Source organism: Zootoca vivipara, chromosome 17 (genome assembly GCF_963506605.1).
Source record: "Zootoca vivipara chromosome 17, rZooViv1.1, whole genome shotgun sequence".
In the NCBI taxonomy this organism is placed as follows: Eukaryota; Metazoa; Chordata; class Lepidosauria; order Squamata; family Lacertidae; genus Zootoca; species Zootoca vivipara.
In genome coordinates, this window is record NC_083292.1 from 16201399 (window position 1) to 16224275 (window position 22877).

At 47.1% G+C, this 22877-nt stretch overlaps 1 protein-coding gene across 1 annotated transcript; it reads right to left on the reverse strand.

Annotated features, from left to right (window-relative positions):
* Positions 1-251: 251 nt before the first annotated feature.
* Positions 252-18067, reverse strand: ACADS (acyl-CoA dehydrogenase short chain). Its single transcript, XM_035098072.2, has 10 exons — positions 17997-18067; positions 15446-15609; positions 13912-14061; positions 12434-12545; positions 11093-11244; positions 9584-9754; positions 7546-7683; positions 6501-6596; positions 6192-6248; positions 252-5842 (listed from the first exon to the last, which is right to left on the reverse strand). The coding sequence occupies exons 1-10, from the start codon at positions 18043-18045 to the stop codon at positions 5690-5692; spliced, it is 1242 nt and encodes a 413-aa protein (XP_034953963.1). The 5' UTR covers positions 18046-18067; the 3' UTR covers positions 252-5689.
* Between the last annotated feature and the right edge of the window lie 4810 nt (positions 18068-22877).

Below are 22877 nucleotides of genomic sequence, written 5' to 3' on the forward strand. Positions count from 1 at the left end.
TATGTGAAAGACAATACTAGGTTGGAGGTCTGGCAGTGGGATTTAGGGGGCAGGACAAAGGGGCATTGAAGGCCCCCTAAATGAATGTGAATGTTTTATTAATACGGCCAAACAGCCAACATACCCCCTCCAAATGGCGGAACTTTTATTGATGGCTGTCCTAATAATTACAAATTGTTACTTGCAGTTGTGAAGGATATATTTGTAATTTTTAAAATGAAAGCTCTGGTCATTAACTTTTTCAGATAGCATCATATCATATTTCATTCTCTGCTTAGCATCCTAGTTGTCAGTATGAATTAACTGTTCGTTGCTTAAATGTATATACCAAACAATCGGTGCTTCTGTGAGGATGGGCTTTTCAGGTGAATTTAGAATTGGTGCAAGATGCCTGTGTTTTGAGTCAAGTAGCGAAAGCACCAGTGGGGCCCACCCAAAGAGGATAGTAATTTGCTGTGGCCCTCCTGCCCTGTCCCTCCACTGGCTGCATGTGTCAAGCACACTTCAGAGCATGCAGGAAGCAGGTCTGGCCACCTTCGGTAGAAGCAGCCTTCAGTACCTAAGACAAGCCTGCTGCGTCAGGCCAAAGGGGACGCATCTAGCCCAGCATCCTGTTCTCAGTGGCCAACCGGATGTCTGTGGGAAACCTCCGGGCAGGATTCCTGCACAAAAGCACTCTTTACTTCCGGTTTCCAGCAACTGAGCATAGCCGTCATGGCTAGTTGCCATTGATAGCCCTCTCCTCCATGAATTTGTCTAATCTTTCAAAGACATCAAGGTTGGTGGCCTTCATTATAACCCAGATTACATGCAGTGCAAACTGGTGGAAAAGGCTCTCCATGCCGTGTAAATCTTACTTTAAAACTCAGCAATTTCAAATTGGATAATATAGCAGTGGAATCAGACTCTGCCGTGGTGCAGTAATTAATGCCCCACCATCATCCAGGGTGCCTATTAATTTGCTGCCTGTAGTTCTCTAAAAATCCCCCAAAACCAACTGTGTGGAAATTATACGTAATTGAGGCATTGACTCTCAAGGCCCGGTTTACCCAGAATTCTTTTTTTAAAAAAACGTTTTGTAATAACCAGCTCTCTCAGCATATAAGGAGGCGAAACACTGTACGATAGGCTGTGCTGATGGGATAAATAACAGCCCTTAGTTAACACAGGTAGCATTTTCTGCTTTGACTTTCCACTGCAGGAGGAAGGTGTGATTTTATAGTTCATCTTCCACAACCTGCAACATTACGTACCTGCTGTGCATTTATGATCACTTAAAATTCTTGTCTGGTTTAACTGGGTTTAAGCTAGTTCTGTAAGAGACAGATTCATTTATTCCACTACTAGTGATACTCCTGAACAGCTGCAATATCACCCTGTTATGTGCCCTCCTGCTGAGGGGGACAGTGGTCTGCTGTGTCCTCGTGGCTGGTGGAACTGAAGCAGGAGGCTCCCCGATTCACAGCAGTCTTTGGAGCCATTTTGCCACACGAGCTATCATGATGCCAACTTCACCGTAATCCATTTGTTGAGTATCCTGGCTATCTTTGGAAAGCAGGTTTTCCTGTGGAAGTGGCAGCTGTTTAATCCCACTGTTGTGTAATTTGGGATTGGGCCAGGAGGCGTTGGCCAGGGTAGTGCCTGCCGAACCCCATTGTATTGTGTTGACAAGTCTAGGGCTTTACTCAGCAGTCCTGTGCAGTTCCTGAAGCCCTTTGCTTGCTTCACTGGCACCACCTTGGGGAATTAAGGGCACACGGTGCTGTTGAAATGTCTTTTGCTGAAAACCTATTCAACTGCCGCGTTGCCTCCCTTGTGCTCTCCGCAGAACTCTTCCAGAAGGTTGGAGGAACAGACCACATTTAGTGGGTGTTCACATGGAGGGGGGAAACATTTAATTTTGCAACAAGAAATCTTTACGCCGTTAGGTTGACAGTAGTGGCACCAAGTTGGATTCGACCCCTAGTGAGTGCCATGAATTCTACCGTGGCTGCAGCAGCATTGTATTGAATTAGGAGGAGTGGTGAAATGTTCAGTCTGCAGTGGACAAAAAATGGCTTTGGATTTTTTTTGTTGCTTCCTTGAAATTCTTGATTTGATGAGGGTGCTTGTCCATCCTCATCATTTATTAATTAAATTTGTATGCCGCCCTTCATCTGAAGTTTACAGGGTAGTTCACAACACAAGATACCTAATAAAACCAAAGCAAAGCAAAGCAATGCAAAACAATAACACCTCTCCTACAGAAACATTTAAAATCAGCCAAACACCTGGGTGAAGAGAAAGGTTTTGCCTGGTGCCTAATGATATGTAATGAAGGCACCAGGTGAGCCTCCTTGGGGAGAGCATTCCCCAAAAGCAACCATTGCAAAAAAAGGGCCTATTCCCGTGTTTCAACCCTTCAAACCTCCGGGGGGGGGGGGGAGAGGAAACAAGAAGGGCCTCAGATGATGATTGCAGAGTCTGGATCAGTTCATATGGGGAAAGGTGGTCTTTGAGGTATTGAGGTCCTGAGCTGTATAAAACTTTATAGGTCAAAGCCATAGAATAGCGCAGAATAGAATTAGCTTTATTTGCTGCTGCATCACACCGTTGACTCATGTTAAGCTTGTGGTCTAAGACAGTGTTTCCCAACCTTGTGCCTCCAGATGTTTTTGGACTACAATTCCCATCATTCCTGACCACTGGTCTTGCTAGCTAGGGATGATGGGAGTTGTAGTCCAAAAACATCTGGAGGCACAAGGTTGGGAAACACTGGTCTAAGAACCCCCTAGATCCTTTTCACATGTAATAATGGCAAGCCAGGTGTCCCCCATCTAATATTTGTGCAGCTGGTTATTCCTGCCTAGGTGTAGAGCCTTGACCCCATTTAAATTCATCTTTTTCGTTTGGGTCCAGTTTTCCAATCAGTTAAGGTAATCTTGAATCCCGATTCTGTCATGATTATCTCCCCATGGGCTTGTTGCTTGCAGAGGCTGGTGTTTGAAAGTAAAACCGTGCAGGTGAAGAGCACTGAGAGCTGGCGGTAAACTATTTGGGGGAAGAAATGTCTCCCAAAAGTTTTTGAGGAGCAAAAACTGTCAGAAATCATTTGACGTGCCCCACAAGCATTATATTAGCAAAGCAGTAGCTGTAAATTGCTCAGGACCGCCATACCTCAAAGACTGCCTCTCTTCATATGAACCGATACCAGCCCTGCCCTGCGTTCTTCCTCTGAAGCCCTTGTGTGCCTACGTGAGGTCTGGAGGGTGGCAACATGAGAGTGGGCCTTTTCTGCAGTGGCTCCCCGTTTGTGAAATGCTCTCCCTAAGTTGGTTTGCCTGGCACCTTCATTATATATCTTTAGGTGCCTTGTGAAAATGTTCTTCAACCAGGTCTTTGAATGATTAACATTGTGTTTGGGGTGTGTTTTTTTCTATTTATTTGTGCTTTTACTTGTGTTTTGATGAAGGGTGGTATAAAAAATAAAAATAAATGGACAGGTTGCTTGCTGTGTAGTTCCCAGGAAAGAGGCGAGGGAATTCACTGACCTTCACTTACCACAAACCAAACTGCAGATCTGGCAAGCTTGGTAAAATGCTGAATAAGTTACGCTGGTTGCTAATTGCCCTCTTTAAATTAAGAAAAACTTGTTGGGTTAAGTTTGGTTTGTTTTTTTAATTGAAACTGGGAGCCCAAGTTGCCTTGTGAGCACAATGCACTCTGCCAGAAGCCATATCTTTCATTCATACTTTAGATGAGGCCTTGCAGACTAATGTCCCCAAGTAAACAAGAAAGCATGTTTATGGCCTTTCTAGGTTATTGTGGGGTGTGAGTTTCCCCAAAGGAGTGTTTCTGGTGTGGAGGAAGTAGGACTTGCTTACAGAACAGGGATTGCCTTCTACCCTGGCTTCTTACTGCAAGTGGTGCTGAGAGTATTATGTTTCCACTAAGAACTTGTTCTGCTGCTTCAGACCAAAGGGCCAACAAGTCCAGAACAGTTTCCATTGTAACCAGCAAGATATTTTCGACATATTCATAAAAAAGGTTAAAAAGCTGACTTCTCTCCTCAGTTGTCTAGTTCTAAAATCCTATAGTAAGAGGTATAGAGTGCCGCTGCTGCTTGAAGTTTGTTCTATTTAGTTATCATACTGAATAGCCATGACACCTCATCCTGTATATACAATGTTGTATTGCAATAATTGTTATCCATGGTAGGAAAGGTGGAAATCAACACAGGTGGCTGTGTGTAATTCTAAACATTTATTTTAGAAATTGGGCAAGGAGGTGAAGTTTGGCTGTATTTTTAGAGTATTTTTAGAGTGGAATAAGTGGCCTACATCTTGAATCTCCTTGCCCAACTGAAGAAGAGCCATTAGTTGAGAGAGCATTTGCTATAGCAGTACTCTTAACTGCTCTTTACACCAGGGGTCGGCAACCTAAAGCCCAGGGGGTTGTTTAACTGGCCCATGGACCCCTGCCGCCCGCTCGGTCGGCTCCCGTGCGCTGCGCTAAACCAGTGCAGAGCAGAGTGGAGACTGCCTTCCATGATGCTGGCCGGCTTCCTATTGGCTGCAGGAAGCTCCTGCAGCCAATGGGAAGCTGCGCACGCCTCCTCCATGCCAGAAATAGTGTTTGCGTGGCCCACCGCTGCTTCTGCGGGACCGTGAAGCGGCCCAAGCCACAAAAAGTTTGCCAACCCCTGCTTTACACTGCCTTGATTGACTCATACCGGTAGAATTGTTGAGTCTGAGGATCATCTAGTCCAGCCCCTTGCAATGGAGGAATATGCAACTGTCCCAAATGGGGAATGAACATTATCAGCACTGTGCTCTACCCAACATCCGGTTGTGGAAAGCTTTGCAGAGTCCAAGGTTGGTCTCTTTCTCCCCCTGCAAGCGAGAGCCCACATAGCGGAGACCCCGGCAGAAGGAACGCTGGCAAGATTCCTTATTGTATGTGAGAAAAAGATGCAGAGGCATCTCAGTTTCTTTCCCAGACACTTTAGATCACAGAGAGGATAAGGAGGCTGCCTTTCACCAACCAGCAGGACATTTCCTATCAGTTGCCACTATTAACAAACATGAACATAATCTTCCATATATTGCCTATGGTCCATGGCAATAATTACTATGCTTCCAGATCGTTATTTATTAAATTTGTATACAACCTCTACACCCACAGGTCTCAGTGGGTATTCTTAGTGAATGCCCACTCCTGCACCCTGCTAACATATTCAGGGCAGTATCTCATGCTGGAGAAGAGTTTTAATTTATCCTTTTATCCATACAACAGTTCTGCACTCCTGATCTCCGCTGCAGACAGAGGTAGTTTAAAGAAACATCACACAAATGAATGTCCATTAAACGCAACCTGAGGCTGTAGTGCAAAGTGGGGTGAGGAGAGAGAAATCAAACCCTTGGTAGTGCAATTTATTCATTTTGTGTATGTATATAATTATCTTTATCTAAGGCACCTTAAAGGCAGAGGACACTTGCTGTGTGAGACTCTCCTCTCTGGCTTACTGTTCAACTCTCACAGTGAATGCTGTGGCATGCAGCAAATGGTGGCCCAAGTCTCCTACTCTGCCCAAACTCTGGCAAATGGGGCTCTGTGTTGGCTTGTAACCAGACCCAGGGTCTACCATCTCTAATCGCACGTGCATCTCTGCAAGGAGGTAGGAGGCGCTGAAACAGAGATCTTCTGCCCCTCAGCCTCGATAAGCTTTCAACAGCTGCCCTGCAATGACCAGCCTCTGTATCTCGCTAGTTCCCTCGTAGATCTCTGTAATCCGAGCATCCCGGTAGTGGCGCTCTGCTGGCATCTCTGTCACGTAGCCCATCCCTCCCAGGATCTGGATCGCCTGAAATAATAATTAAAAAAACATTACAAGGGCATCTGCATTGGATGCTGTGGCTGCAGCACGGCAACAGAGATGAAAAATAGGGAGGGGTGCACTTGCATCCAGGAGATGGAAAGCAAGTACGCCACCAGCTCCCCCTACCGCATGCTCTGTTCGTTTGCCACAGTCACTTAAGACACCTACAGGGACTCCTTTGTAGCCACAGTGACAATGGTCCAAGGAGAGAGATTCTGGCTGTGTCTCTTGCTCCATGTAAGCCAGCAGTGTGCCAGCTGTACAGAAGGGGAGAGCTTCTCCCTCTGTGCTCATGGGCACGAAGAGGCACAGCTGACTTCAAGAGAAGGCTTACCTGGTGGGAAATGGAAGTTGCAGCCTCGGAAGCAGACAGCTTCGCCATCGCAGCTTCCTGTTTGGAGAAGGGGAGAGAAAAGTGCTACAGTGCAGGCAAGCCTACCCCCACAGCCCTGAGTGCTGCGTGGTGGTGGTGGTGAGAGTCACTTAACACACCAGCCCAAATAGCACACCAGCTCGCCTTGCAAAAGAGGGTGGGGTGGGGGATTTTCTATAGCCCAGGGAACGTTTTTTTAATTTTTGCCTTTGCACACATTTCTAGGGTGCCTGCAACCTGTCCGTTATCTGTGAAGACAAGCACTATTACCTTTGTGTAGGGCTTTCCGTTGTCCTTCAACATGGCGGCTCTCCATGTCAGCAGGCGGGCGCTCTCGAGGGCCAGTGCCATGTCAGCCAGCTTGAACTACAGACAGAAAACGCCATGGTTGGTAGAATAACTCCAGTGGACCTAGATATTCTGCACCAGCCTTCCCCAAGCCAGGGCTGTCCATATGTTTTGAACTACAGCTTCCGTTTGGGGCTGGGGCTGATGGGAGCTGCAGTTCAAAACATCTAAAGGCAAGGCTGGTCTGCATGCAACACATCAAAATCAACACAGCAAGTACTTAACAGAAGCTCAACCACAATCGAGTTTGTGAATAAAGCAAAGCCTTGTCTCACTAGTTTTGAATGTCTTGTAGGAACATCAAGTGGAAGACTAAGAAATTCATCTCATTTGGAACCATACACTGGGGATAATGGTTCTTTGAATGACCTCCCCCATGTCCTTGTGCCCTATGTTAATTATAGGAGGAAAGGTGTGCCCTCTGGGCTGGTCCTGGTCAGGGAAACCATTTCACTTTTAAGATATTGATGTCCCCAAAGTAATCAAGTTGTGCAACAAGTACATAATGAATTCCAGCTCTGCTGTTTTGACATGTTTCTCTAAAAAAAGGTGGCAAACCTGCAGCCCATCAGCTGCTGCTGAACTACAACTCCCATGCTGCTCAGGAGCTAATAATAATAATAATAATAATAATATTTCTGTATCAGCCTTCATCCAAAGATTACAGGGAGGATTACAATGTAAAAACACAAAAATACATAACATAGTAAGAAACGAAAACAAATATACCCCCCACAGTTTAAAATGCCAAAGATTGTTTAATTAGCCAAAGGCCTGGGAGAAGAGAAATGTTTTTGCTCACCACCTAAATATATGTAACGAAGGCACCAGGCAAGCCTTCCTGCTCTAGTTCAGCAAAAACAGTGGAGCTGCAGGTTAGCCTCCCTGATATATATATTTAAAGTATTGATGAGTCCTGGAACTACAAAGAGAATAGTTCCTGTAAGAGAGAGCTCTATCTATGTACCTGAATGGCCTGCAGCTTAGTAATGGGGGAGCCAAAAGCCACCCTCTTCTCAGAGTAATCCACAGCACAATCGAGAGCTGCCTGGGCTATTCCTAATGCCTGAGATGCAATTCCAATCCTCCCAGAGTCCAGTGTTTGCTGAAAGGAAGGTGGAAAGACAAAAAATGAGTTTGTGCACTACAACCATTGAGCCGACTTTAACTGAAGACAATCTTAAGACTGTGGAATGACTGGGCACACTTTGCAAAGCCCAGCATCCAGTAAATACAGGCAGCTGTTAGTGAAGCATGGAGTGAGGCAGTTTTGCTACTACCTCCAGATGAGCCACAATGAAGAGATGCACACAGTACAAACTTATATTGTCTTACACTAATTTAAAACTATCCTGGCTTTGCCAGAAGATTCCTGGCGACTGCAGTTTGGCAAAGATGTTTAGAAAAGTCCAGTTCTCACAATCCCTGGGGTGGAAGCAGTATTATACCAGTGTAAGTAGATTATGGCTTTAGGCTTTGCTGTCTCAGAATGATCCAACTGCCCTTATCTCCTATCTATGACAAGAGACTAATCTCAAGGCCTCCCTTTCTTTCCTTCCATTGCTATTATTTATGATATGAACCACTTTGCGAAGCAAGAACTGTCTTAAATGGGTTAAAAAAACCACAGCGCAGCTCTTGGGTTCCCCCAGAACTACAAACCTTTTGGGAAGGGGTACATACCGGTACTGGAGGACCTTTCCCATCACCTCCCACTGCTTTAATCTCTGCCTGTAGAAAGCCCCAAGCTCAGTCCCTTGGCAGCATGGCCAGGTAGAGCCAAGGAAGGGGGGGGGAAATCCCTAAATCCCCTGGAGAGCTGTTGCCAATCACTGCCAACAATACTGAGCTGGATGGACCAATGGTCTCAATGAAAGGATGCTTAATAAGGACACAAGGTGCCTTTGCTGGATTAGGCCAATGGCGCATCTGATCTAGCATCTTCTTCTCACAGTGGCCAACTGGATGCCCCAATGGAAAGTCCTCAAGTAAAGGTAAAGGACCCCTGGACGGTTAAGTCCAGTCAAAGGCAATTATGGGGTTGTGGCGCTCATCTCGCTTTCAGGCCAAGGGAGCCGGTGTTTGTCCACAGACAGCTTTCCGGGTCATGTGGCCAGCAGGACTAAACCGCTTCTGGTGCAATGGGACACCGTGACAGAAGCCAGAGCGCACAGAAATGCTGTTTACCTTTCCGCCACCTATTTATCTACTTGCACTGGCATGCTTTCGAATGCTAGGTTGGCAGAAGCTCGGACAGAGCAACGGGAGCTCACCCCGTCACGGGGATTCGAACCGCCGGCCCTCTGATCGACAAGCCCAAGAGGCTCAGTGGTTTAGACCACAGCGCCACCCATGCCCCATGCCCAAGCACAAAAGCCCTCTTCCGTCCTGTGGTTTCCAGCAGCTGGTATTCAAAAGCATTGTTGTCTCCAGCTGTGGAGGTAAAACACAGCTAACATGACTATTGGCTATTAGCCAACCTCTTTTAAAGTCATCCACATTACTCTTGTGGGAGTGAGTTCCAGAGTTTAATTCTCTAAGTGGAGTTTTATACAAAATTGTATAAAACATTTGTTAAAAATAGCAATAAAAAACACCAGGCGTAATAATTTTTTTTAGCAAAAACAGAAAATCAGATTTAAAAAACCACAGATGTATCTCATAGACATAGGCTAGTTCCTACACACACTTGGGCAATGACCAGGCAAGCAAGAGGCATTTATTAAGAGTTCACGGACAGGCAGTGAGAGGGGTGCATTGTCTGAAGAGGGGCCTGTGGGCCAGACAGAGAAGGCCTGAAGGACACAAATCCTCTCCACCACACACTTTAAAGGAAAACCCCTACATAGTGATCAGCCGAATTCCTGAAAGGCTGAAAACAGGGCATGGAGGGGAAGAGGGCGCAAAGGCCAGAACCGCCACCCTTTGTGCTTCCAGTGCAGGCAGACAGTGCTGTTTAACCCCATTCCCTCCCCTCTTCCTCACCGTTAAAAGAGTTTACTCACCATAGCAATCTTGAAGCCCATCCCCTGCTCCCCCAGGAGGTTGGCCTTGGGGATACGGCAGTCCTCAAAGATCAGGTTGGCAGTGGAGGAGGCTCGTATCCCCAGCTTGTCTTCTTTCTTTCCTAGGGACAGGCCAGGGGTTGGCATGGGGACGAGGAAGGCACTGATGCCCTGCACGACAAGACAGAACAATTTTCGCGGTTGCCCACGCAGAAGGAGGTCTGCTGGCATGACCGGTGGTCCACCAGTGGCTTGACTAGTCTCTCCTGCCTGCCTGAGCTGGGATCCCTGGCAGGCTATTTATGTATTGTATTGCATTGCATTGCAATCCCACTTTTTCCTCCAAAGAGCTCAAGGTAGCTCTGAATCCCCACAATAACCATGCGAGATTATCAAGGTTGAGAGGCAGTGACTGGTTACCCAGTGAGCTTCATGGCCATGTGGGGATTTTGATCCTAGTCTCCCATATCCTAGTCCTATCACTCTAACCACTATACCACCTGGCTGGCTATAAACCAACCATCCCCAACCTGGCGCCCTACAGGTATTGTGGACTACAATTCCCATTAGCTTCAGCCAGCACGGGAGCCATACTCTTATGGAAGTTGTAAGTCCAATGCATCTAGACCAGCGATGACAACCAATCGACAGGTTGACCGCAATCGACAGGTGATTGCAGGATCCTTATCGATTGCTGGATTAAAAGCAATGTACAATGAATATTTCCACCTCCTGCCCCCCCCTCACTCTGTCTCCAAAAGGCAGATCTTTTATACTGGCGCCCCCCTCTCCACAAAAAGCTCAACAACTTTGGCCTTTCCCCCCTTCTACCCCCGCACACTCCTCCTCCCTCCAATGACAATGGGTAGATCACTGCCAGTTTTTCTATACTGGGAGTAGATCACAGTCTTTTGGGAGTTGGATGTGCCTGATCTATCTATCCCATTTCTACTTCTGCTGGGCAGAGCAGGGAATAAATGCTAGCAGCACAGTCAAAAGTTTCTAGCTCCCTCTTACACAGGGGTCCCCAGACTACGGCCCCCGGGCCGGATGCGGCCCAGTTGGCCTCCCAATCCGGCCCGCGACGCCCCCCGCCGCCCGCTGCGCGGCGGCGCACTTCCAAATCTGAAAAAAATTGCCGAAAATCGTTTCTGCGCATGCGTATGGGCCTCTCCCGACCCAGAAGAGGTCATTTCCGGTGCACTTCCGGGTCGGGGGAGGTGCACTTCCGGGTCGGGGGAGGCCCATACGCATGCGCACAAACAATTTCCGGCGATTTTTCCGGCCTGGAAGCGCGCCACTGCGCCAGTAAATGGGTGTGCGCATGCGCACTGGCGCACACTCCCCCGCCCTCCGGCTTACCCGAAGACCCCTGCTCTTACATCACTGGGAAAGGCTGCATTTAAAAACAAACCAATACACCCATGGGACAGAGCCCCTTTGTGTGGGGACCTGGCTCGGCCCCAGCTTTCCTTGTTGTGAAGGCTGACCCCCAAGGGCTGCCCTCACCTTATGCTTCAGAGACTTGTCTGTGGTGGCAAGGACCACCGTCGCAGAGGCGTCCCAGGCGTTGGTGATCCAGGCTTTGGTGCCGTTCAGGACCCACTCGTCCCCAACCAGCCGTGCGACTGTTGAAGCAGCTCCGGCGTCGCTGCCATTGCCTTAGCAAGAGAAAACCAAAAGGGTTTCTGGCCCAAAGACCTGGTGCTGCTCCCTCTCCGAGAGGGGACTGTGAAAACTCAATTCTTGACTCAGCAGAGGAGTCCCATCTCCTCGTGAACCCCCATCCTCCAGCTGTATTTCAATTGCAGAATAAGCCTTTTTAACATGCCCACCCCTCTCCGCCAGACCAGACTTTCTAGCTGCTGTTGGTAAGAATAAGCAACCATCCCAAGCTAGAGAAACCACCAGGTTTTTTGTGGTTTTTGTGTGTGTGTGTGTCCCTCCATCCTTGACCATTGGCTATGCTGGTTGAGAGTGATGGGAGTCACTAGTTCAACCACCTCTGGGGACCCATGGCTAGCACGACTAAATGTCGTAACACAAGTTCCTTAATGCTCCACATGCCTAGGGAATGGATAACAACTTGCGGGGAACAAAATGAATGCAAAATATGCTCATTTGTGGTTCCCATATTAGTTGCACACTAAGCGTTATCTCCTCTAGGTTATTCCAGTTACAATAATTTTGTAAGATTCTCCTATCAATGTTCTTTTAGATAAACTCTGTACACTTCCCACTCTCTATTAATTTTTTCATCGGTAACCTCTCGGAACCTTGCTGATAATCTGGCTAGCTTTGCATATTATTTTGCCAGTCTGATTTGGATGGGATAGTGTCTCCTTTCCATACAAGCACTAACTATGGAATGAATGTTTTTTTTACATGATCTTTTTTTCTGTTGATTACATATGTTACATAGTTTTTTTTAAATCAATAAAGCATTTTAAAAAAGCAAAATATGCTCATTTGTGTAATGTATGCAGGACACAGATTCTAGATTAAGAGCATCAGAGTAGCTCTGCAGATGGGTAAGGCCGTCTAGTCCAGCATTCTGTTCTCACTGTGGCCAACCAGATGTCCAAATGGGAAGCCCACATGCAGGGCATAAGGGCAGCAGAACTCTCCCCACTTGATTCCCGACAGCTGGTATCAGAGGGGTCCATTGCCTCTGACAGTGGAGGCAGAATATAGGCAGTAGCTGCTGATAGCCTCCTCCTCCATGAATTTGTCTCACCCTTTTAAATCCATCCAAGATGGTGGCCATCACTCCCTCTTAAGGTAAGCTGTCTGAGTACAGAGTAATTTCTTTTTAAGGACCCCAAGGTATTACCTGTGTGCCTAACTTACCTGGTTCACTTAGGGCAAAGCACCCTATTTTGACCCCATTGGTGAAAGGTGCAATCCACTTCTGTTTCTGCTCTTCAGACCCAAACTTCAAAATTGGTCCTAAATAGAGGGACTAAATGGGGAGGAGAGGTAAGACAAGTTATACTGATTTACACACTGCCCTGACCAGAATGCCAAGCAACCAGCTCCACCCCTCAGAAGAATTATTCAGCGGGGAGGGGCAAGGGAGAGATGACACGCTGGAGGAGGATGCATTGAACAGATCCTGGAGGCCTTAATATTATTACAATTAAAAAACTTTTTATTAAGTGGCACAACAAGCATAACAAAGCTTAGCAGAAGGAAAAAAGAATACTACAGAAATCTAGACCACAAACAACTGAATGAAACTAGAAAAACAAAGAGAGAGGTTTCTACATACAAACTGTGGAAAACGTTCTAATAAATGCAGAGGTACAGTATTTTAATTGATAAAGAAAACAAACCTTTAACAAATTCATATACTGGAGTACACACTCTAGGGGATTTCCTTTCATTTCCTAAAATATTAGTCAAACCAATAAGACTCAACCAGCCTTTTGCAAATGTGCCTCTGCATTTTATTTTTCTAACTATTCTTAGTCTACGTGTATGTTTCTCGACTAGAGCTACCTGCCGAACCCTTGCATTTCGTGCTGTTAAATTAGCTCCTTTCAGATTCTCATAAAAAGTGGTGACAGTCATACATGCAGGATCCAAAAAGTATCCCATGAGGAGGGGGTTTAATATCTCAAGTGCATATTAACATCTGCAAATAAATTTAGTAGAGCAAGTCGGCAGGTTCTTCCTAACAGACTGCCACGTAAGTCTGTCCATTTCGTTGAATACTTGAAACACTGATTACCCTGACACATGTCTGTTAGATGTGTTTATAGCTATCCCTTTCACTACATTGCTCTCAACAAGTTGCTGAAACATTCCTATAAAGATATGATAACTTTACTGGGGTAAGGTGCCACTTTTGCATGAACTTCAACCATTCCAACTGTGCTGGCTGGTCAGTGTAGGAACAACTGTTTAGAAATTTGTGCCTGAATTTTGATGGTTTTCCTCTTCCCTCCCTGTCCATTTTGCCTTGTGTGCCACGTTTTTTTAGACTGTAAGCCCGCCAGGCCAGAGATTGCCTTGTTTTGATTCTATCTAAGCCACTCATGAGAAGCCACCTCATGAGAAGAGAAGACCCCCCTGGAAAAGACCCTGATGTTGGCAAAGATGGAGGGCACATGGAGAAGGGGACGACAGAGGATGAGATGGTTGGACAGTGTTCTCGAAGCTACGAACATGAGTTTGACCAAACTGCGGGAGGCAGTGGAAGACAGGAGTGCCTGGCGTGCTCTGGTCCATGGGGTCACGAAGAGTCGGACACGACTAAACAACAACAAGCCTTAGATACAATGAATGAATGCTAATCAAGGTTAACATCTGTGGGAATCTCTTACATTATTGACACTCATGATCACTCCAGTAGATGCACAGCCTCGGCTGATTTCCTCGACGGCGATGGAATAGGCCAGGTAATCAAGACCAGCTCCTCCATACTTCTCAGGTACGTCCATTGCAAAAAGTCCAAGGCTACCCATTTTCTTGACCTGTAGGTGTGGAAGGTGGGGATGAAATGATGATGTAAAGCTGATTAGGGGAGAAGACAGTGCCAGTGGCAGAAACAACCCAGCTGAAAGCCGAATTAAAGCAATTCCACACTTGCAATTACGCTTGCCCTTGTCAGTCATCCAGCAGCAGCCATAACTTCCTCCCTCCGTTGCAGAACCATAGCAATTACTTAATTACAGACAGCACATACTGCCAGGAGAAAGTGTACCACATGTCGTGCAATTCATTCTTTTATTTACATTAAACTGCTCTTTGGAAGAACGTTTGTGCAAGGCAGCCTTACCAATAAAATCTAAGGAGTGTGAAGCCAGTGCAATACAAAACAAGGTAATTTGTGAGCTGGCATCAAGAATGGGCATGGCTGCTGTTTCTGAGGACAGAAAAACTGTGGTTATGTGAGAGAAAGCACAATTCAGTTTTGTGAATCCCGGCTTTCATTTTATTTTTTACTCATTTCATAAAATTTACAAACCACTTGGTTGCAGGAAAAAAATCTCAAAGTGGTTTCAATGTGTGTGTGGAGGGGGGAGGTGTTTGTTTTTAAATAAAACAAGTTCCTAGCCCTCATGGTAGAGAAAACATGCTTGAAAGCATATGACCAAGCTAGCATCTTAGAAGCCAGGAGGGTAGTAGAATAAGAAGGCAAGAGGAATGGGTTCAGTGCAACAGAGTGCTCATGTGGTCAGGTCCTGCTTGTAGCATTTAGTTGGTCATTATGAAAACAGGCAGGATACTACATGAGCCCCTTTTGGCCTGATCCAACAGCCAGGCTTTTCTTACGTTCTTAGAATAAAAGAGGCAAATTTGGGCATAACAAGGTAAACAGCCTGCATTATACAGGTTGCAGAATCCAGCTTTTCTGGATGCAGAATTCTGGTTCTAATTTTAAGCAAACAGAGTACAGTCAAACCTTGGATTCCAAACACCTCTGTTTTGGAACGTTTCGGCTCCCGAACGCCGAAAACACGGCAATAAATGCTCCGAATGTTTTTCGGAAGCTGAATGCCCGACGCGGCTTCCGCTTGAGTGCAGGAAGCTCCTGCAACCAATCAGAAGCTGTGTCTTGGTTGTTGAACATTGCGGAAGCAGAACGGGTTTCCAGAATGGATTACGTTTAACAACCGAGGTTTGACTGTAATCAAGTGGACATGAGCCAAAGGATTAAGAGTTTGTGCCTGACTTGGGCATTGCCGAGACCAAGCTAAACATCCCGATGGTCAAGGAGACCAGGGCATTAGGTCTCAGCCTCAACATGGATGCTCTTCTCAGGGACAAACTTGCTGGATTGTGACAGGTCTTTAGGGTCATTCAGAATATCAGTCAGGGGGGCTTGTGTTACCTGGAGATGAGTCACATACACACCTGCTCTGCAGGGAAGCGATGCTCCTTGTCCAGCTGAGCAGCAATGGGGGCCAGCTCCTTTTCAGCAAAGTCCTGGCATGTTTGGCGAAGCATCTGGTGAGTTTCCGGCAATTCTACCGTCTGGTATACCGTGTGCAGCCTTCTCAGACATTGAAAAGTCCGAGCTGCAAATGGAAAAGCATGAAGAGCCCTTTCAGTCCAGAAGACCTAGAGCTGTGCTGCTAAACAGGACACCCTGTTGGGGGGCGGGCCGTAGTTTGGTGGTAGAGCATCTGCTTTGCATGCATGCAGAAGGTCCAAGGTTTTGCGTTGGGCTGGGAGAGAGACCTTGCATGAAACCCTGGAGAGCCGCTGCCAGTCAGGATAAACAATACTGAGCTCGATAGACCAATGGTATAAGGCAGGGGTCAGCAAAGTTTTTGTGGCTTGGGCCGGTTCACAGACCTGCAGATGCCACAGTGGACCTCAGTGCGCACGCGTGTGTGCGTGCATGCATGCATGCACAAACACTATTTCCAGCACTCCTTCCGGTGCAGAGGAGGCGTGCGCAGCTTCCCATTGGCTGCAGGAGCTTCCTGCAGCCAATGGGAAGCCGGCCAGCATCACGGAAGGCGGTCCCCGCTCTGCTCTGCACCAGTTTAGCCAACCGAGCGCACGGCAGGGGTCCATGGGCTGGTTAAACGACCCCCATGGGTCACTTGTGGCCCATGGGCCTTAGGTTGCCGACCCCTGGTATAAGGCAACCTCCTGCAATCCTACTTGGGAATGGCTGAAGCTCTACAAGCTTGGCATGCAGAAGGTCCCTTACAGAATCACTAGGTAATATAATAATAATAATTTTATTGTTTATACCCCGCCTATCTGGCTGGGAATGTCCGAAAGCCTGGAGAGCTGTTGCCAGTCAGTTTACACAATACTGTACTGAGCGCCATGTACCAATTCTGACACTGTCTATGTTCTGCTCTCTGCAAAGGGTCAAAAAGGGAAAAAAGAGGCATCTCTAGCCATGTTTAGCAAAAGGGTCTGCAAGGTTTCTTGCGGCCCCAGCTGCTGAGTGAGCAGAAGAATTAGGCTAAGCTAGGCTGAAGATCTGCCCCTGTCCCTTTCCACTGGGGAGGTCAGGGTTAAAGTCCTTAGTGCACAAAACAGAGGGGAGGGGGGAGAAAGGCAAAAAAACCACTTGACCACTGTGACACAAGCTCCTAAAACTCAAGCACCCAGAAGCTGCTTTGAACCTGAACACCCAGCACCCCACCTCAGGGTCGTTTCATTTTACAGCACCCAATGCAGAGGAGACAAGTAGTAGCGTCCAACTTTACAGCAGGGGCAAAAGTTTATCTGCCTATAAAAGACACCCGGCTTGTAAAGAACAGAAGAGGAATTGCAGGGAGATGAATTGCAATCCGAGAAGAGGGAGCAATCAAACCGACAGACGCCCACGGGATCCTGGCCAACTGAGCGGAAAGGTGAAAGGAGCCATACCCCTCCCTCTGCAGCCCCCTTGCTAGAGGTGAGAAAGCAAGCAGGGCCTCAAGGCCTCCATTTTCCTGGCTGGCCCTGCCAAGTCCGCCGTATGGTGTGCTTGCTTATTAACACCCTACATTAGAAACATGCCTTCCGCACATCGAACAACACTTACCACCCCCTTGCACACAGAGGGTCCCAAATTAAATCCCCGGCAGGGAGGGCTGGGAGAGGCTGAAATCCTGCCTGAAATCCTGGCTGCTGATAGTGTTGACAAGACTGTCCTGAGCTAAACTCAAACATGCATTTGGGGACTCCTAATTTATTAAACTACATACTGTTTTTGTATGGTGGCAGTGTTGGGGTTGCAAACCCCACTTGACTAAGGTTGTGAGCTGGTACTCACAACCTGGTAGTCTCGCTCAGTTGAAGACCAATGGCTTTTAGGGGTGCTGGCCCCAAGCCATTTATGGCCACTGAGGTTTTAAAGGCAGCATCTTGGGCTAAGTCTGGAAATGCACACACAGGTGGGGCTGGTGGCGCAACACTGGCGTTTGGGCAAGCATTTGCTCAGCTACAGTTTGCACCAGGAAAGGTTTCCAAACAGTCTTCAAAGGCAGGCCCATGGAGGGTGCATTATAGTGATCTATATTTTTATACATATACAGAGAGTGAGTGGGCCCCTGAGCCCAGGTGCAGCTTCTGGATACTTGCAATCTGGGCATGAAGGTGGCTGTGGTTTGCATCCGGTATTATTTCGAGATAGACTGCCCCTGTCCATGGAGGGTCCTCTGAGCTATCCTACAGTGGCATGTGAAGGGTCCCAGGGTGTGTGGAAGAAGCCCCCAGAAAGGGAGCCGCTCCTTAGATTCCCTACCCCCACTCCCAACTGCTGCTGCCCCTCACGAAGTAAAGGAACCTTCCCCAGTATTTTGCTCCCGCTCATCTAACACCCCGCCCCCGTTTCCATCCCTTCTTGGTACGTCCCAGTCCCCCTCCGTAACGGCTGTGCGGCTCTCGGCGTGTACCAAGGGGAGCGCTCAAAAGTTACGGGGGGAGACAATTAAACTTGGTCACCCCTGCTTACCTCCAATGCCGCCTCTGCGCCGTGCGAGGAAAGCCGTCACCGCCGCCATGCCGGGCCCTGCCTTGCTGCCCTTCCTGCCTGCCTCATTAGGCTCCGCCTCCTTATTTGCATTAATGAGCTCCCCGCCCCGCCCCCAATTTCTTTCTCTCTCTTTTTAACCATTGGAAGATTTTCCATTTTGGGGGTATTTTGTTGTTTTTGTTTTAACTTTTCAGCACTTTGCACCCGGTCGGTTAATTTATTTTTTCTCAATGGGAAAAAAAATGCCTACCTATTGCATTTTTAAATGTTTTAAAAGCTAACCCCCACCCCCGCCTAGAACGGGATGAGAAAGAAACTCAAGGGTCTGGGCCTGTCACGCTGGTTTTAATCATGTTTAATAACCCATGAAGTAGATGCAAGTTTTAATGTTTTTTAGTCTATTGTTGTTTTTACCTCTTCAAAAGTCTTTAAATTATTGATAATTTTTCTTACAGGTAATTCTTTTTTGACAGCCACTTTTGAGTTGTTTTCACTATCAAGCGGTGTATAACTTTTATGAAATAATGAGATGCGTTTTATTTGGGGTTATTTCAAATGTTACAATTTATAGGACCCCACACCAAGGAGGATTTTATTCTTGGAAAGCGCTAACAGATGTTTATTTTAAAAATTAAAGTTTTAAAATTGATTGCAAGGAAGCAAGATACTAACAAACCCAAGCACGTATGCGCAAGGTTCACCTGGTGCGAAAAGGTATGCATCAATTGTGCCAGGCAAGCGTCTCTGGGGAGAGCATTCCAGAGACGGGGGAATATGAATCTTGACATTCCAGAGCACATCATGAAGATCACACAATCTGTGATAAATCTCTCTTATTGACAGATGCAGGGGATAAACAAGTGATGGCTTCTCCTGTGGTGCAATGCACCTGGCAATTAACCAGAAGGTTGGTGGTTTGAGCCCACCCAGGGCTCAATTGCAGGGGGTTTAACTAGAAGACCCTCGGGGTCCCTTCTAACTCTATGATTCTATTGCTACATGCTCTACTTGGTCACTTCCCAGAGCCAACTGGCTGGTCTTGTGTCAAGAAAAGCCCCCTGGGCCAGGTGGAGCTTCAACCAATGCAGTTTTTATGTCCTCTTAAAAGGTATTCCCATGAAATCATGCAAACTCATGTTGTTGGAGCAGTGACAAAGCCATGTTATGTCTGGATGCTGGAACCAAGAGGGCCTCTGAAATGCTGCTCCTATTCTAGAACAGAAACAGCCCTCACCATAACCTCAACCAGGAATTAAAGGACACTGATGAGCCCCTATCTCCTGCCTAGCCTCTTTTCAACAGCTAGCACCTATTCTAAGGTGGTCTGGACATTTTTATTACCCACTTGCATTTTCAGGGTTCACAGATTTCCAGGTTCACAATACGCAAGACCTGCCTGATTGCCACCCACCCAGCTCCCAGCACTAAGGTCACGCAACAAATAAGGCAACAGCAGCTGTGTGTTGTTAGTTTTGCTTTTTTGTTTTTAATTACTATTGCTTTCGACAAAGTAACATTTTATACAAACGAGTCAGCTAGTATACTGTAGGTTTAGGAGACACACAAGATGACAACAGCATGACGACGGTTCAATGTGGTGATCATAATGGTCACACAGACTTCTTGGGACACTCCTGTCATCCTCTATGGAAAAATACATTGACAGAAAAATATAACGTCCGTGATCTCTTTTCTGGAATTCACAACTTTAAAAGGAACAACCTGCCACTCTCCAAACGGTCACAGATGCACGCAGACAGACCAAAAACGGGTATATTATTGTCAGGCAAAGACCACAATGGAATAGAAAACCCCATTTTAAAAACAAATCTTGCAGGGGAAATCTTTCCAATGGCCAATTCAGAGACAAACTGGAGAAAGCTGCATTTTGTCACAGCCCTGCAAATGTTCTCCCTCTTCCTGCAGGTAAACTGATCGCAGGATACCAGAAAACAGTTTTCTTTTTCCAGCCATCCCAGGAAAATCTCTGAAAAATCAGTGGGACTGAGAAATAAACTATCCCCTTGCCTGGGTCTGATGGCCTTATAACCCGCCCCGCCCCATTAATAAAATAAAAAAAAATACACAGGAGGTCCAAACATGTTTGCTGGTGCTTCACCAAATGGGAAATGTAACAGAGCGGCCCCGTTATGACCAGGTCTCTCCATTAGTTGGGGTGGGGCAAGCAGACAAGCAATGCGAGGACTTCAGTGCCTGCACAGCCACCGAGTATAAGATGGAAGCAGCCGCTGTCAACACCATTGGAGGGCAACAGTGAACCTTACAGATTGATGCTTTTAAGGCAGATACTTCATGGCAAACCTGTCATTAGTATCAATCTGCATACAATGCAGAAGTCAATGTTATTTCCAGTTCTCTTCCTCATTGACACTTCTTGCTTTCAAGGGTCCTGTGTGGTTTATTCAACAGGGAAGGGCTCAGTTTCATTAACATTTCTCCAGAGGGACGAGGACATGCAAAGAGGAAGACAAGGGCTTGAAATCAAGCCAGGGAGATGGCCTGCCAAACATAGCAGGGGCCACGAGAAAGCCCCCACCCCCCAGGTTATGGCTGGGGAGGAAGAATGAATCGTCGACGCTTTCCCATGGCAAGTAACCGCTTGGGGGAGATGGCCCATCTATTCCAGTTATAAATTTAGGTGCCCCCGTCTTTGGATAAATGCTGTTCTTGTATATCTAGCCCCCCACACCCTGCACTAACACTATGGTCAACATGGCAGAAGCAGAGCCTTCCCCTCCTCTTCCATATGCAACCCACAGATGCAGTGTTAGCATGACAGGAAGATGGCTCAGGGGGTGGGGGAGGGAGAGGCAGGCTTCCACACAGGAATGGAGTATGTGATCCCAAGGAGCAGCATCCAAATGAGTGACAGATAAAAGTGCTGGCTGGACGAGGGCAGGCTCATCTTCCATCTGGTGGGGTAATTAAAAGAGCCCTTCTCTCTCTTGGCGCAAAGTGTTCCAGAGAGCACAAAGCCACACATTTGGCCACGTCCTCTGGGGCATCAGGATACCTGCCTCTCACTGCCCCTCGCTTCCTTCCCCATTTCACGTATTTGGTCCTGCAAGGCAGAAGCAGCAACAGGCAGAATTAAACCAGCAAGCACCTTGCCCCATTTCTGCTTTAGTGATTCTTCTTGAAGAGATGGGAGCTTTCAAAGGACACACAGAGCACCAACACTCGGAAGGTTTGGGGGCGGCAGAGAGTTTCAGTTTTTTGAGAAAGAAGAAGTGAGAAGGAGGAGGAGAGAAGAATCTGGAGCCCAGAGAAGGGGGCCAGCAGCTGGGAGTTTATTGCAAAGTACGGTACCTGCTCTTGGCTCAGATTGCTACCCATCCTTCCCAACTGCTCCTGGGATAAATTCGTAAGAAAGCAAAGGCGGGACGTCCTCGGAAGGAGCCTGAGCAACAGTAAGAATGATGTTTAAAAGGCACCTGGTGTTTTTAATCACATTGACTCTGGAACCCCATATCATCACCACCACCACCTCCTCCTGTGGAATGAGGAAGTGTTTCCCTCAACTGTTCCTCTGGGAATGTGGCCTTGGACATGGGGAGAAAAGGCACCTTTCTGTGGAAAGCATCAAGCAGACTGCAGCAGAACTGGCTACCATCATCAATCAGTAGAGACAACTGGGCCGCACAGTGCAGGAGCTGGAACATCACAAGTTAGGAAGAAAACAAGAACAAAAATACAGAGGGTTCCCCCCCCTTTTAACCCACAAACTTGGCTACACAGGGACAAAAAGCTCTGCCCTTTTCAGCTTTATTACATCCCCAAAATTTTGGGAGTGGTTAAGAACATCCTACCTTACAGCTAAAGAGTCCAAGCCATTTTCCTCTTGCATTTTGCCTCCCACAAACGCTCTAATCTGTAACTATCCCCCTCCCCTCTCTAAAATGGGATGTGTGTGTGCCTCCACCCCCTCCAAAAAGGCCTAGTCTCAAGAGCCTGGAAGGCTTTCTCCTGTGCAGGCTGAATTAGCATCTGACACAGAACCGGCCCCTGACTGCAAAGCCTTTGAACACCAGCTTAACTTTGAAGAGAGAGAAAGGCCCGGGAGTGGAGTCCGACAGCAACAAAAATACTGCTTTGTAGTTGCCGACAGCTGCCTCAGGGCAAGATTCCTGCTTCACTGGCTGATACACACCCTTCTCCCCAGGCCCTCATCCAGTACTCCCTCCTCAGATGTGCCTAACCAACAGGCATAGCGGCATCTCAGCAGCAAAAGCTGGCTGGTTTCCTACACATTTAAATGGAGCCAGTAAAAGCTCAGACCTACAGGTTTCAAGAGGGGAAAGTCCCTTATTTTCACAGCCAAGCTGATTCGGCTACATCTCATTGCACTGGGGAGCCTATGGAGCCCACTTCAATGGCAGCACAAACCAAGGCAGGCAATACAAGCTGGTTAACACCACCATTTCTTACACTAATACTCCACCAGGCAATTTCTGGCTCCTGGTAACTTTTGCCCACCTTCTTTTGCACTCCTTTCAAGGAAAAGAGCAAAACAGAGATGCAGAACGGAACGTAGGCTGAAGGCAGGATAGAGGGGTGTGTGGAGTGTTCAGGCTGAAACATTCATCTCAGTCTCCCTCCCCCTAAACTGGTTGGCAGAAAAGGCCTCAAAAGACCTCACAAAGACTCACAGGCCTTTTCTCTTTTTTTGCAAACTGGTACCCAACAGAGTTTAAGAAACATTCAGGACCACAGAACGAAGCCACAATCTAGAGCATCCCTTAAAAAACAACACCTCTCCTTGTTGTTTTGTTTTTAGGTTGGTTGTGAGTGGTAGGCCCTCGCAGCCCATCATACAGGCTGGGTCACCGATTCTGCCAA

Excerpts from the sequence above, each read along its gene's own strand:
- ACADS (XM_035098072.2), bottom strand. The coding sequence starts at position 18,045 with ATGGCGGCGGTGACGGCTTTCCTCGCACGGCGCAGAGGCGGCATTGGA. Across the intron at positions 15,610-17,996 it reads GCGCAGAGGCGGCATTGGAG|CTCGGACTTTTCAATGTCTG; the intron begins GTAAGCAGGGGT and ends TTCCATTTGCAG. Across the intron at positions 6,249-6,500 it reads ACGGAAAGCCCTACACAAAG|GAAGCTGCGATGGCGAAGCT; the intron begins GTAATAGTGCTT and ends TTCTCCAAACAG.